Source organism: Aspergillus sydowii (genome assembly GCF_001890705.1).
Source record: "Aspergillus sydowii CBS 593.65 unplaced genomic scaffold ASPSYscaffold_3, whole genome shotgun sequence".
Classification (NCBI taxonomy): domain Eukaryota; kingdom Fungi; phylum Ascomycota; class Eurotiomycetes; order Eurotiales; family Aspergillaceae; genus Aspergillus; species Aspergillus sydowii.
In genome coordinates, this window is record NW_024467861.1 from 2537322 (window position 1) to 2551178 (window position 13857).

The following is a 13857-nucleotide window of genomic DNA, read 5'->3' on the forward strand; positions in this document are numbered from 1 at the left end:
TCGGCATATCTCAACCCAGTTGCCACTGTGCTCCAAAAACAAAGAAAGAAAAGGGGGTAAGAAAAAAACCCCAAAATGTCTACAATATTCCCAACTTGGCCACACCTCGTCTTCGCGATCTTCGAGCCCATCTCCCTGTACGTCCACTCCCCCGGGGACCACCTCCTAACCCCTATCCAGGATTTCGCCTCCTAGGCCAAACTAAATACGCACTCAATAGCCACTGACCAAATATCAGGATCGGCGGGTGGCTCTGCCCAATACTCGACCTGCAAGGCTTTGTCGCTGACCAGGTTCCATCGGCGGCCCCGAGGGAGTGGGAAATCCATGCAACGTCCGTCGCCCTTGCCTACCAGCTAGCGAACGTGTATGGTCTCCTTGCTATGGTCGGTGTGGGTGTGCTCCATGCCACCACTGAGCCGAAAGTACTGCGCAATTACCTTGTTGCCTTGGCTATAGCCGATATAGGGCATATTTACGTGACATATCTTGCTATGGGATGGGATCTTTTCTTTGATGTCGGTGCTTGGAATGTGCTTACTTGGGGTAATGTGGGTGTTACCGGGTTTTTGTTTGTGAATAGGATCATGTATTTCCTGGGTGTTTTTGGGTATGCCGAAGGCTATTCCTCTGATGAGAAGGAAAAGCGGCCTTGATCCAATTTTCAAAGGCTCATGGTCATGGCACAGTGGGGGAATACTTCATTTATAGGTCGCCTAATCTCATTCGCCAGGAGTTACTTACAGAGCCATAGTATCATGACAGGTATAGAAACGATAAGACATTCGTGTTTTCAACAGGCTCAAATTCAAATCCATGGAACCTCCGGCATCATGCCATGTTGAGGCCAAACGACATATAGGAACCATTCCAATATATATATATACCGAAGAAGATCGTTACGTAATATTGCAGCCACCTGTGTCGTAACTATGCATTCTCATCTTAAACCGCCGCATATATATATATATACTTTCTTCCGTATAATGTCGGCCGTATTTCGTACTTTCACTTCAGTGGGATAACGGTTTTCAATCTAGTATATAACCCCTGAAGAACTGGCTCGCCATGCTGGCGGTATTCATTTATGTGGGGAGGAAGGAACGGTATTCCAGCAGCTTGCTGGTATTGTTGTCGGTATGCCGCGTAGTTCTGAGCCGGCTCAAGGAGGTATAAGAGTTCGGGCGGCAGCACTTGGTCAATGGTTAATGCCATATTTCCGTCGTCTGTGTAAACATATGTAGACCTTGAAACGCTGTACTTATGAAGCCCATTAAGGATTGCCGTCAGTGAGTGGTAGTTCCGGAGACCTAGTAAGGGCTGTAAGTTGTCAGTTGGCGGGGTTGCACGTTAGTTTGGAGATTCCTAGGATACTGACCTGTAGACTCTCTTGGATAAAGCTTACATACTCTGGAAGGGCTCGACAGCATTCCCAAACTTCTAGACTGAGAGCCTCCCATCGAGCCAACAAGCGACTGGCCCCATTTTTGTCAAACCCCTCCCCTTTAATTAATGGGGTAAAATCTTGCTCATCAGAAGTAGTTAGGGTACGAGCAAAATCCGTGGATGAGGTTGAGTCTAGGATGTCCTCGAGAAACGAAAAGGGAATGCTAAATTCTCGAGACCAATTTATCTGCCCAGAATGCAGATACACCCGCTCGTACCGGACTCCGAGCACGCAAAGTATCTTCATGATAGAATCCAAGTTTGCCACAAGCCCTCCGAAGAGACGTTGGATGGGCCCAGCAATAAATTCAAATAGCGGTGATGACGGCATTGGCAGGTCAAGCTTGAGGCCTACACCTTCCAGAGCGCTGGCCACAGCACGGTGAGCAAAAGGACTTCGACTTCGAAGATGCTTTCGAGATTTTGGTCAGCAATCAACCAAAAGTGCCAGAACTGGACCAAGCAACCAACCTTCTCAACCTCTGCGTACCTCTGTACTTCATCTGGAAATGCGCTAAGGTGGTCCAAGATGTGTGCATAGAGAGTCGTATGCTGCTGCAAGAACCATTCAACACGGCTGTTAGGGTAATCCAGCGCGTACCTAACCAACTCCTCGAACGGGATTCGGGCAAAGTGGAGATGACTTTCGTTATCGATGGCTTTTGCAATGGCCAGTGGATTTTTGTCACTATCGGTGTAGGTTGGAAACCATGCCCATGAGATCACAGGCGCAAAAGTTGGTTTACATTGTCGTAGAGCCTCCTCCACCCGCTGATATTTCTCAAGACGTAACGCTCTCGCTCGAGGTTTTATAAGATCAATAGTGAACGCCTCGGACCGCTCTGTAAGCACGAACCGTGGGAGTTGCTCATCTGTAAAGATACCATAATAGACAACTCTCTTAAAAGCCTCGATATCAAAACTGTAGAGGGTGGTTGTCGCCTGATCCTCCCACCATGGGAAGGATGCTAACTGAGGTCGTTCTTCGCTTGCTCGGAACAGAGATGGGTAGCTCGGCTGACCGAAAATATACGAGGCTGGAGTGGCTGGAGTGGCTGAGTCTTCAGCGAGAGGAGCAGACAAGTGTGTCTGGAGAGACATCTTGTGCTGATTGGACAGCAGGCGAGTTTGTTTATGTGTTGTATGACAAGCAGGCACAAACTCCCCTACATCGGTTGCAGCAACGCGTCTTCAGTATTTCAGCAACGACGATATCATTATGACGGGAAAGGAGAAGTAAGTCGGAAGCAAGAACAAAGCATGGGATGGGAAGGGAAAAGAAAAAGAGAAAGAGGTTACTGGTTGGGCTGAAGAGAGGGACCCGTTACCTTTTTGTTCTGCGTATCCGTTTCTGTGCTACCGAAGCGGGACGGGACCTGGCGTTGGAATTGTACCATGCGACTAGAAACGATACAAGAGGATGCCGTCGGATGCGTGGTAGAGACGCTGAGATGTTCGAGGAGGCCTGCTTGGGCGGCACCCGAGATATCTACTCAACTGCGGGCGATGGAGGAACTCGGCCCGACCAATGGAAAAAAGAAAGAGCCAACAGTCGGCTGCCGGGCTGTGGGTATCTGAGACAGAAAGGGTCATGAACCCGGGATGAAAACGGAGTCGATGAAGCGGCCTTCCTATACTCGGCAGGTGTGTTGAGAGAAAGGGAGTTTGGCGACAGCCAACCTTGGTGCAAAAGTCCTTAAAGTCCTCACAATTTATAGTCATTCGCCAGGTATGCTTCTCTTCCTGTCTCGCCTTCCTAATTCAATTTAATCCTCGCCAATCCTCCAGTACAATTCTTGCCACGCTAACGCAGGGTTGCAGCTGGAATACGGCTCATAATGGAGATGACCCTCTCCTCATTGCTCGGCGCTGAGCGCGGAACGAATACTAGATTAATGTAGCCAGTGGCGCATCTTGTCGAAGACGATCTCGTTCCAGACTACTGGGTCCCGACTCCGAGAGCCAGGTTTCCCAGCTTAATTTGGGCCTCGAGGTCATCTGAATGAGCACTTACTTTGGTGGCCATGTACTCTGTCCCTGGAGCTGAAAAACAATGCAGGTGGATATTGTACCTGAGAATAAAATAGCAAACTGAGACGGCTAGGCAACCATCGTGTTTCCAGACAAGGGATATTGGCCCAAAGGGAGAAACAGCGATTGGGCGGAACGTAATCACACATCGGTCAACGTCAACCGTGCCTGGCTGAGAGGTCCGCTGATGAACCGTTAAGAGAAACCTTTGGTGCTTTGGAATGAGAGCGCCGCCACCGCCCACTGGACTGGGCAGGCGCCAATCGAAGAATTTCACTGATAATAATGAAAGAGCTCTCCACATGGATAAAAAGCAATATGAAACCCACTTCTTGTTTCCCTATCAGTCGTTAGGCTAGTCATGGATATGCACTTTCACCCACCAGTACCACCGGGATAGAGAGGCGATCTGAGGGAGAGTTAACCCTCATCGCCATCCAGTAGTCCATTTGACAATGAGATTGGATGCCGAGAGCAGCAACCAATTCTGGCTAACTGTATCAGTTGCGTCCATCTGGTGGCATGGAAAAGGAGGAGCGGTCAGGGAGGACCCGACAAAGCCCATAACAGTTTCCGAAGAAATGAATGGCTGAGCGGTTGGCCACAGGGATTGGGAGTCAAAATCCTTGAAAATTCCATTGAATTCCGATCAACATCTCGAAGAGATGGTTGCGGACACGAATTTGGAGAGCAGGGTGTCAGTCCGTTCAGTCCACTCTGGCGGTGTACCCAGCGATGTGTCTGAAGTTAGTCGATGGATACGGAGTGATACGTTGTACATGGCAAGTATGAACCTGGGAAGTGTGGAGGGTGTGTATGAGGGAGGCAACGCACGGATGGCGCGGTGACGTTTCAATACGGCGTTCGTATTACTATGGACCAAGGTGGTATGGAGGGAAGAAGTCAGAATGCGATGGCATTAGTGAGGATGCTGACAATGGGTGGATGAGACTCCAAGTCAGGATAACGACGGATGATCCATCCTGGTTGAGCCACCAGGCCCAGAGCTCGAAGGAACGCAACCATCCCGGTTCACAGCTCACACCCCCTTAGCAGGGAGCATGTCCAGAGTCGTCTTTCCAGACCTCCAGGGGGCCATGACTTAAAAAAAGTCGTTGGCGCTAGCGGCAACACCCCGACTAATTTAGTGGCTCTTCACACTTCCGTGACCTGCGGCCCAATAATGTCGGTGGCTCCTTGGACATCGACCACAAGCAGTGATTTCAGTGAAGTCAATCATGCTCTGGGCTCTGAAGACTGGAGGTTGGACTAGTTGATCCAGACGATTCTTTGCGAATAATTGCACACAAAGGGAACAGGATGGATCCCAGAGCGGCCTTCTGCGGGTCTACGGTGGATATCCGATATCGTATTGTACTTGTTCCCCTCTTTTCTTGTTAGATCCGACGATCTATTCTGAGGAACCCACGCATCTCGACCTTCTTCGTTGATTTAATTCTATTGTTTATTTTTATCAACCGCATTTGAGACTGCGGATCGGACCACCTTGGCTGAGAATGTTGGGCGCCCGAAACTGAAGGTAAAACCAAAAAGCCACCGAAGTCTGTTGGCAGCCGCGAGTGAAAGCAAACTCGGGTGGAGGTGAGCAGCCTGGCGGGAAGGGGATCGACCGATCAGGTGCAGTCCTTATATTTGCGAACGCAACTGCGAGGTTCGTTCGACCTTGGCATCGGTTGCTGTATTCACCATGGCCTTCAAGCAGTCCAAATACCACGACCGGCGACAGAAGCTGACCAACGGGCAGAGCCATAATCCAGCTGTCCGTCCCCACATCTTCCCTTGCAACATATGGCCTGTGTTGGGTGGTTGATCCTTTCGGAAATGGCTCTTGGGAGAAAAAAGCTGGAAGATGTGTGGTCCGTGTGCATGACGAAAGACATGGATTGCTGCATAAAATGCAAAGACTTTTGAAGAGGAGTTTCAAGGACTCAACCCCCTAGGGTATGGTTGTGTGGGGACACTGCTGCAGCTGGAGCCACGAGAGAATTCGACTGCAGTGGTACTATTCAAATATCACGTTGGTTGAAATTCGACCGAACACATACCGAGTGTAAGATCAAATGCACCAGAAGAGAGGGGCAGTCAAGGCAAGGATTGGACACATGGACCGCTGCGAATTGCTCGGGCCTCCCGGAGGGAAAAATCACCACGCGCCGACCATGTGTATTGAATGGGCAGACACAGGAGAGTGTAGGCACAGTAAACACGGCAGTGGACACGGCCAGTTTACAATCCTGCAGCCGCCGTGGTCGTTACACAACTTCGAAGACGTTCGAACCCTTTCTGGTCATTGCTGAAGTTCCCTCACTTTGCTGTGTCAATCACAAAGGCTGGTTGACTGCAGAGTCCAGACCGTCGACGCTGGCGAAAGCATGACAGCAGTGACAGCATTGACACTGAGCAGACAGGTGGACGCCAGATATGCACGTACTGTACTGTACTCAGTACATCCGCCGTACATCCGCTCTCTCTTGCTGCGGGATCAACGGTTGGGTCGTAAAAATATCGATATCCCCCCCAACCTCGTGCGTTTGCGGCTTACTTGCTTGATTGGTTGCAAGGAAAAAAAAAAAGAAAAAAGCCCCCTAGAATACTTAGGTACCGACATCCCGTTCGTTATCATTGCCACTGCTCCAGCTTTGCTCGTGGAAACTGTGTCCAAGCGGTTCTATTTGAACATTCTAGAAGCCTTCCAGAATAATCACCCCAAAGCCAGCCATATCAATTGGTGTCTTGTCCTGGAACAAAGCAAGAAAAACAATTTCGTCGAGACATGACGGCAACGTGCCAACGAGTCAAACATTCTCTCCACTTTGCTTCCAAGATGAGCCTGAAGCATCAGACTGGAGTTATTTGAGTTTGCTAACGCCCTGGCTGTACATGATAGTCCATGCGAACACTCATCGCCTGCCATCTCGAATCGCACACATCACTCCTGAGCGATTCCCCTCTTACTTATATGGGCAAGTCGATCCTGAGATGACTTCAATCGGATGTGTCGACTAACCCCCCGCATTCTCTTGCTTATTCGTACTTAGACCTCATCTCCCGTCACCGTGCCGTGCCGTGCCTCCCTGGCCAAGGCTCTTCAGCCGGTTGACGCCCCAGTGGAATATGATGATCAACATCAAGTCTCCAAAATATAGATACGCGATATCCCTGTTCTCGAGGCGAAATGAGGACTTGTCCCGCTATCCTTGACAGTTGGTACAGCCCTGCGTTGGGGCGACTGGTGGGTTTAATACCTGTCAGAAAGGACTCCCCGGCGGTCATTGCCAGCCACTCAGGTACCCGAGGCGGAACGAGATAAAGATGACTCGTCAAGTTCCCGTTCAATCTCTTTCATGCTTGGGTATCATGTCGATAAAACTATCTGCACCCGCGGATTAATTGACTGCGATCTCATTTTCTAGTTTCGCTTCAGATGACGCACGCTCAGTCCTCGTTTCAAGCCTTCAAATCAATCTTCTGCGCCATGGTGACCCCTCATCAACAAAAAGAGGCTACAATACGCTGATGTTCTGAGTTTGGCCCCATCATCGTCCTCCCGAATTACTTGCAGTGAACATGAATCCGGTCGTGCGTACCTCTCGTGGGGTGGGCCCAGGCATGCTCCCGACGTGTTGCTCTCCTACTTGTAGAATATCCTTGCTAGCCGCGCTCTCGAGAATTTATTCGTGCGCAGGCTCTTTGCCCAAACTGCCAATTCGCTTGGATATTGTTTCCTGGCACTATCCAAACTATAATATGTATAAAATACCCCAAGAAGTGGATGTTGAGGACATGGATAGTTGGACAACACTCAATTCCGGAGCCCACGCAATACTTACAGACAGGGAGCGAGCATTACTCCGTACTTACAGTGTACGTACTACCCGACATCCTGCAACCAGCGCGCCGAGTGATGGCTTATACGTCAGTGAAAACATGCGAAACTGCAAGCTGGACCGTACTTTGCTAGGACGGGAAGAATCGGACTTGAACCCGAGACTCGTACGCTATTAAGAGAAATAAAATTTGCTGGGGCTTGCAAGGACACCCTTGCAGTGTTGCAGTTCACAAAAACAGCGCATTGCGCCTCATGTAGGCGAGGGTCGCCTGGGAAATATCTCCGAGCCCGGGTCCCCAAGCATTACAGCTCAAATGACCTGTCCGTTGAAAGTCGGTGCAGGGAACAGGGCAGCCAAGGGGAACAAGCGAACAATGGTCGCGGCTGAACGTAAGGTCTACGGAATCGGTCAAAGAGCGGTTATCTACCTCTTGACGAGAGCGAAAAAACTATGGATTCGGTATACTTCATAGGTATCATCAAAAAAGGAAAAAGAGAAGGTAGCTAAGAGACTCCTTGGTTTTGGTTTGCGCTCTAGGAACTCTGGACGCCTACAGAGGAAAATCAGGAGAATGTTGACAACTTTTTGTTCATTCGTGATATCAGGCGTCATACAGTCCACAGAGCAAGACAAGAAACTGTCTCTCGCGGATTTTTGGCTTTTTCTTACATTATATGTGCCTTCTACTACTTGCCCGTAGCCTCGATCACTTACCGGACCACATTTACTGGGCAATGGCGTAGGCGCGGCGGCGGTCACGCTCCTCAGCAATGGAGAGCTGTACAACTAATTAGTAATCATGCCTCAAGATATTGCTTGGTTGTCGGGGTGTGACATACCTTGACACCCTTGCCCTTGGGAAGGGAGATCCAGGGCTTGTCCTGGCCAATGACGAAGACGTTGCTCTCACGAGTAGCGAAAGTGTTGTCAATGGCATCCTTGATGTGGACAATGTTGAAACCACCATCGTGACGTTCACGGTGGGTGACAACACCAACACGACCCATGTTACGACCACCAGTGGCCATGACGACGACACCAGTATCGAAGTGGACGAAGTCGGTGATCTTGCCAGTGGTAATGTCAACCTTCACGGAGTCGTTGACCTTGATGGCAGGGTCGGGGTAGCGGATACTATAAGACAAGAGCCCAATTAGCACACTTATGTTCTCGTGATCTAGATCCTTACTATGTCCCAGCAAGGATGCTGTATTCGGGGGAAAGTTCGTTCGTCCTCCGCCGATCAACCAAAGCTTGGTCCAACGACTGAATGACGCGGAACTTTTCGAGAGTATTCACTCACGTTCTCGCATCGTGCGTAACCAAGAATGGGATCCCGCCCTTGCCGAGCTGCACCTTCTTGACCTTGCAGAGCTTGTACTCAGCCTCCTCAGCCTGGATGCGGTGGACGGTGAAGCGACCCTTGGTGTCGTAGATGAGACGGAAGTTCTCGCCGGTCTTCTCGATGCCGATGACGTCCATGAAACCGGCAGGGTAGGTAGGGTCAGTGCGGACCTTGCCGTCGACCTGGATGAGACGCTGCATCATGATCGCCTTGGTCTCACGGCCGTTAAGCGCGTACTTGAGACTATAAACGAGAATACCAGTCAGCTTCTTGGGTTCCCATTCAACTTATTTCCAGCGGCGATGGCATTGCTATTTCTTCGGGTTCGTACCGGTTGCGGATGAAGACGATCAGAGGCAGACAGTCCCTGAGCTTGTGAGGACCAGGGGAGGCCTTGGGAGCATAGACTCCGGACATTTTGTCCAGGAGCCAGTGCGAGGGCGCACTCAGGCGCTTTTGGTGCTTCTTACTATACAACGCATTGGATTAGCCACAAGTTCCCATCAATAATGGCTCGAATCGCCAGCCAAAAGAGGGGGGCGGGAAGATTTCTCGACAGCATCATAACGAGGCTCGAAATAACATGGAACAATGCAAAACTTACGGTCCGCGAGGCATCTTGACTGCTTTGTCGACTTGAACACGGGAAGTTGTCGGGAGTGTCGCGAGGGAGAAGAAGCAGTGAGAGCAAAGAGTCAAATCTTTGATAACTGGTCCACTCACGAATTTCGCTTAGCGGGCTGGTGGTTGTGGGATTTGCCCTAACGCTAGACCCAAACTAGCCCCACCTGATCCCTTAACTAAATCGGGTTAGATCCATTACTATCATTACATAATCGTGATATCGAGAGAGACTCAGTAATGCAAAATGAGATGATATCTAACGCTTTCTAAATGACTATGTACTTTTGAGTTCTTTAGATGTATCCCTTGATAACTGCAACCTCAGCGTTCAGAATCGAAGACCCAGCAGCGCCGATGACGGTGTTGTGCGAGAGAGCCGCGAATCGAATATCGAAATGACCGCCCTGGCTACCTTCACGCACACGACCCACGCTCACGGTGTAGCCCTTATTGATATCTCGGTCTAGTCTTGGCTGTGGCCTGTCGGGCTCGTCGAACACCTTAATCGCCTCAGCTGGGGCAGAGGGGCATCCAAGCTTTTGAGCCTCGGATTGGTATTCTCTCAGGGCCTGCACCACTTGCTCAGCACTGGGGGCCGGACGGTCGCGGTTCTTAAAACGGAGAGAAACGAATGCCATATGGCCATCAGTGACGCCAACCCTAGTGCAAGTAGCTCCAATTCTAAGACCCTGTTGCTCATCGAAAGCAGTGGCATCTGCGTTCAAAGAGCCAAGGATCTTCTGCGCCTCGTTCTCTAGCTTATCTTCCTCACCGCTAATGAAGGGGATAACGTTGTCCAAGATATCCATACTAGGAACGCCCGGATAGCCAGCTCCGGACAGAGCCTGTTCAGTGAACACCTCTACTTCCTCTACGGGTCCAAATTTGGCCTGAAGAGCAGCAAACGGGATGACAATTCCGATAACAGCGCAGTTGGAATTGCAGACCAAAAAGCCCTTGTTCAGACCGAATTGTTTTCGCTGGTGAGGAATGAGGTCGAGGTGGGCGGGGTTTACCGTAGGAACCACGAGCGGAACTTGGGGGTGTTTCCGGTAGTTTTTCGCGTTCGAGAAGACAGGAATTTCAGCCTTGATGAATTCCATCTCTGGATATGTCGGGATCTGTATTAGCATTCATTTCCGACTATTAGATCCTAAAGCCCAACCTACCGAGGTCACCGGCAATATCACTGTTGAGGCCGGAAAACACGAGGTCGCAGTCGCTGAATTGGTCGGCTTTGCAATTGCGCAGAACCAGATTGCTCAGCTTCTCAGACATTGTCGCGCTCTGTTTCCATCGCACTGCGTCCTTGTACTTCTTCCCCGCAGATCGCTCTGAGGCACCAACAGCATGAAGCTCTAAGAAGGGATGGTCCGCAAGTAGCAGAATGAACCTCTGGCCAACTGAGCCGGTGGCACCAAGGACACCTATTCAACATGAGCACTAGGAACAGTGACATAGATTGCGAATGTGTCCATACCGCACTTCTTCTTGGGAAACGATGTCATTTTGATCACGATCTTGGTAACTCGGATATTCGGAATACACTAAATACGCAATCAGTCAATATCCTTGACTGTTATAATTAAAATTCTGCAACGACGAAGACTATTCTCATGGGTATGTGGTGATAGAAACATTGAGCAGTGAATCGCTTCGCAGATAGCAAGCCCCGCGATAACACAACTTCTGACAATGCTCAAACCCAGAGAGAAATAAAGTTCACATGGCAACCCAAAAGAACAGTAGATAATACATAAGATAGGTGATTGCAGAACTTACCGCCAAAGATGTGAATTGAAACTTTGAAGAGAAACAATTGTGGCAATTCAAGATTAGTTGACTGAGGGCGATATCGCTTTGGAGGGGAGTCATCCGCCCCGCGGTGAGTCAGCAGTTCTCAGGGCCCCAGACAATTTTATTGGACAGGCGTCCCCACCATCGGGTCGGACGGGACTCGGAGTTTTCATACTTCGCCGAAAGCATAGGTACATTTTAAGGTAAAAGAGGGAATGTAGGCAACTCTTTGTTTTCTATACCGCTATACAACATATATCGACGCTCCTATCCCTTTACTGGTCTCGGGGATCAAAGATCTTTCCAGGATTCAACAACCAGTGGGGGTCGAAAGCCCTTTTGACACTGCGCATAACCCCAATCGTCTGAGGCCCGAGCTCTTTCTTAAGGGATGACTTTTTGCCCAAGCCGACACCATGTTCACCCTATCGCAATGTCAGTCTTCTGTCTTATCTTATGAGAAAGAGGTGGTTTAATTACCGTGCAAGATCCTTCCATATCTAATGCGCGGTCGACCATGTCGTACACAACCTTTTCGACGCGCTCTCTCTCATCGGCATTTTTGGGGTCGTACATGATACTCGAGTGGAAATTTCCATCGCCGATATGACCGAGTATACTGGCGAATATACCAAGGTCATCGAGCTCCTTCTTGGATATTTCTATCTGCTGTTAGTAGGTTCCGAGAGCCAATTTGTAATCAACTTACCAATGATATCCGGAAGCCTTGAGATTGGGACAGCGACATCAGTAGACCATACTTCGGAACCTTCTTTTCTCAGAGCCATCATACTCCAAAGAGACTGTTTCCTTGCTGACCATAAGTCATGTGCTTCCTTTTCGTTTTTCGCGAATTCAAAAGCTTCCGCATTATTGCCTTTAGCTAGGTTTTTCGTTAAATCGATGCTGTCAGCAACACCTGCCTGCGTTCCAGAAAACTTGAAGAAAAGAGTAGGTAACGTCTGCCACGTTCTCCCTGTTCCGCCGGCCTTGTTTATCACATCCATTTGCACGTCGTCTAGAATCTCCATACACTGGACAGGGACTCCTTTCCTTATGAGCTGCATAGCAGTAGATGCAGCATCACGGATTGAGGGGAAGGAAACAACGCCAACTCGTGTCTCTTCCGGGATTGGAGCCAACCTGAGTGTAGCTTCGGTAACAATGCCCAGCGTTCCTTCGGAACCTACAAATAAGCCCGTCAGGTTATATCCAGCTGATGTTTTGCGAGGACGTCTCCGAGTCTTCATAACACTGCCATCTGCTAGAACGACTGTGAGATTTATTACCCAGTCCTTCATGGTGCCATAGCGCACAGCGTTTGTCCCACTGCAGTTTGTTCCGATCATACCCCCTATCATAGCAGATGGGCCTGGATCGACGGGAAAGAAGAGACCAGTGTCTTTGATCTTGTCATTTAGATCCATCCACTGAATGGAGGGTTGGACCACAACATCCATGTCTGCTTCATGTAGATCCACTATCTTGTTCATGAAGGCGAAATCAATCGTTAGGCCGCCGTAAGGAGCAGAGAAGTTTGCTTCGAGACTAGATCCACCAGAGTATGGAACCATCGGCATTTTGTATTTGTTGCAGACCTTCGCGATCTCCGAGACATCTTCTGTGCTCGAAGGGTAGGCAACCGCAACCGGTAGGCGATCTGCGTTGACACTTGACCACTCTGAGAACCCGTGTTGTTGTAAATCATCCTCATCTATGCTTATCGTGTCCTCTCCCAATTTAGCTTGGAGCTCAGCAATTGCCTAGTCAATGGAAACAATCGTTAGCGATATTTATGGGAGAAAACACAGGGGATCAATTAGTTCTCACCTTTTCAAAGTCTTTCGTTGATCCATACTTCGGAACACCAGTGTCTTTGGCTTCTGAAGATTGAACCGAACTGGCAACCCCATAACCTGCCCCAGCCGCAATTGTAGAGATAAGGAATGTCCGGCCCGTAGACGAGGAATTGGACGAGCTCCCGGTAGATGAGCCTGAGTTCGAAGTGTCGCTCTTCCTCTCGCCTTGACCACCGCTAGAATTGGAACTATTCGGCCGAGTGATGGCTCTGGGGAATAGGAGGGATTGGAATGGGCGGCGAGAGACGATGCGGGGACTTGCGGGGAAACCCCGAGTTAGGGCGGAGACTCTCATGGCTTCAACAATGGACGAAGTGTAAGAATGGATGGGAAATCGAAAGAATCTCTATGAGGGAACCCGCCGCTCGAATGGTCGCACCATCATGCTTTTCAATTCTATTTGGCGGCTTCGGCGATATCGTCAGCAAGGAGAAACTCCATCGGCAACCAGCAAGCGACCACGGAATTTCGCCGAGTGGAGGGAAATGGACAAGACGAATGATATTGGGGAAGAATGGCGACAAACCCACCTTGCCTCTGTCGGGTCACTCAGGACTCAGGTCCATGCACCCCCACGCTAAAGCTGATCAACTCCAGGATGTCTTGCAAGCAGCGATGCCTGTCGCTCGGTCGGGCTGAACTCCGACAAGTGCGGAATTTGGGGTATATCTCCCAGGGGCGCAAGGATTCGAACAACCAAACCATTTATTCAGTTTATGTTTTACCAATAACCCGTAGTTGATAGTCTTCAAAGATAAAATAGATGTGGCACTGAGCTTGTAATCATATATTTGGTTACTATTTTCTGTGTTATGCAATTTTGAAAGAGGAGATATATTCTCTGACAGAGAAGCTCCACAAATATTCTGCAACCAAAGATTGAATGAATAACCGAAAATGTCTA

At 49.5% G+C, this 13857-nt stretch overlaps 5 protein-coding genes across 5 annotated transcripts; 1 reads left to right on the forward strand and 4 right to left on the reverse strand.

Moving 5' to 3' along the window:
- Positions 1 to 62: 62 nt before the first annotated feature.
- Positions 63 to 959, forward strand: ASPSYDRAFT_67100 (uncharacterized protein). Its single transcript, XM_040850377.1, has 2 exons — positions 63 to 137; positions 239 to 959. Exons 1-2 carry the CDS (start codon positions 76 to 78, stop codon positions 654 to 656), a joined length of 480 nt encoding a protein of 159 aa, XP_040705072.1. The 5' UTR covers positions 63 to 75; the 3' UTR covers positions 657 to 959.
- Positions 960 to 1008: 49 nt separating this feature from the next.
- ASPSYDRAFT_146436 (uncharacterized protein) lies at positions 1009 to 2547 on the reverse strand (the record flags this gene model as incomplete). The annotated part of the gene is made up of 3 exons (XM_040841625.1): positions 1009 to 1320; positions 1379 to 1858; positions 1918 to 2547. 3 exons carry the CDS (start codon positions 2545 to 2547, stop codon positions 1009 to 1011), a joined length of 1422 nt encoding a protein of 473 aa, XP_040705073.1.
- A 5505-nt stretch (positions 2548 to 8052) lies between these two features.
- On the reverse strand, positions 8053 to 9291 carry ASPSYDRAFT_56616 (40S ribosomal protein eS4; the record flags this gene model as incomplete). The annotated part of the gene is made up of 5 exons (XM_040849246.1): positions 8053 to 8106; positions 8168 to 8462; positions 8632 to 8916; positions 9005 to 9142; positions 9278 to 9291. 5 exons carry the CDS (start codon positions 9289 to 9291, stop codon positions 8053 to 8055), a joined length of 786 nt encoding a protein of 261 aa, XP_040705074.1.
- Positions 9292 to 9479: 188 nt separating this feature from the next.
- On the reverse strand, positions 9480 to 11131 carry ASPSYDRAFT_43199 (aspartate-semialdehyde dehydrogenase family protein). The gene is made up of 4 exons (XM_040846602.1): positions 11080 to 11131; positions 10778 to 10844; positions 10467 to 10724; positions 9480 to 10402 (listed from the first exon to the last, which is right to left on the reverse strand). The coding sequence occupies exons 2-4, from the start codon at positions 10803 to 10805 to the stop codon at positions 9591 to 9593; spliced, it is 1098 nt and encodes a 365-aa protein (XP_040705075.1). The 5' UTR covers positions 10806 to 10844; positions 11080 to 11131; the 3' UTR covers positions 9480 to 9590.
- A 143-nt stretch (positions 11132 to 11274) lies between these two features.
- Positions 11275 to 13515, reverse strand: ASPSYDRAFT_43202 (uncharacterized protein). The gene is made up of 5 exons (XM_040846603.1): positions 13484 to 13515; positions 12925 to 13360; positions 11804 to 12857; positions 11575 to 11756; positions 11275 to 11519 (listed from the first exon to the last, which is right to left on the reverse strand). The coding sequence occupies exons 2-5, from the start codon at positions 13246 to 13248 to the stop codon at positions 11370 to 11372; spliced, it is 1710 nt and encodes a 569-aa protein (XP_040705076.1). The 5' UTR covers positions 13249 to 13360; positions 13484 to 13515; the 3' UTR covers positions 11275 to 11369.
- Between the last annotated feature and the right edge of the window lie 342 nt (positions 13516 to 13857).

Bases quoted from the DNA above. Each gene is read 5' to 3' on its own strand.
- ASPSYDRAFT_43199 (XM_040846602.1), bottom strand. From the start codon at position 10,805: ATGACATCGTTTCCCAAGAAGAAGTGCG. The intron at 10,725-10,777 runs GTATGGACACAT...CATGTTGAATAG, and splicing joins GTTTCCCAAGAAGAAGTGCG to GTGTCCTTGGTGCCACCGGC. The intron at 10,403-10,466 runs GTAGGTTGGGCT...CGACATATCCAG, and splicing joins TGATATTGCCGGTGACCTCG to AGATGGAATTCATCAAGGCT.
- ASPSYDRAFT_67100 (XM_040850377.1), top strand. From the start codon at position 76: ATGTCTACAATATTCCCAACTTGGCCACACCTCGTCTTCGCGATCTTC. The intron at 138-238 runs GTACGTCCACTC...ACCAAATATCAG, and splicing joins ATCTTCGAGCCCATCTCCCT to GATCGGCGGGTGGCTCTGCC.
- ASPSYDRAFT_43202 (XM_040846603.1), bottom strand. From the start codon at position 13,248: ATGAGAGTCTCCGCCCTAACTCGGGGTTTCCCCGCAAGTCCCCGCATC. The intron at 12,858-12,924 runs GTGAGAACTAAT...TCCATTGACTAG, and splicing joins CAACGAAAGACTTTGAAAAG to GCAATTGCTGAGCTCCAAGC. The intron at 11,757-11,803 runs GTAAGTTGATTA...AACAGCAGATAG, and splicing joins AAGGCTTCCGGATATCATTG to AAATATCCAAGAAGGAGCTC.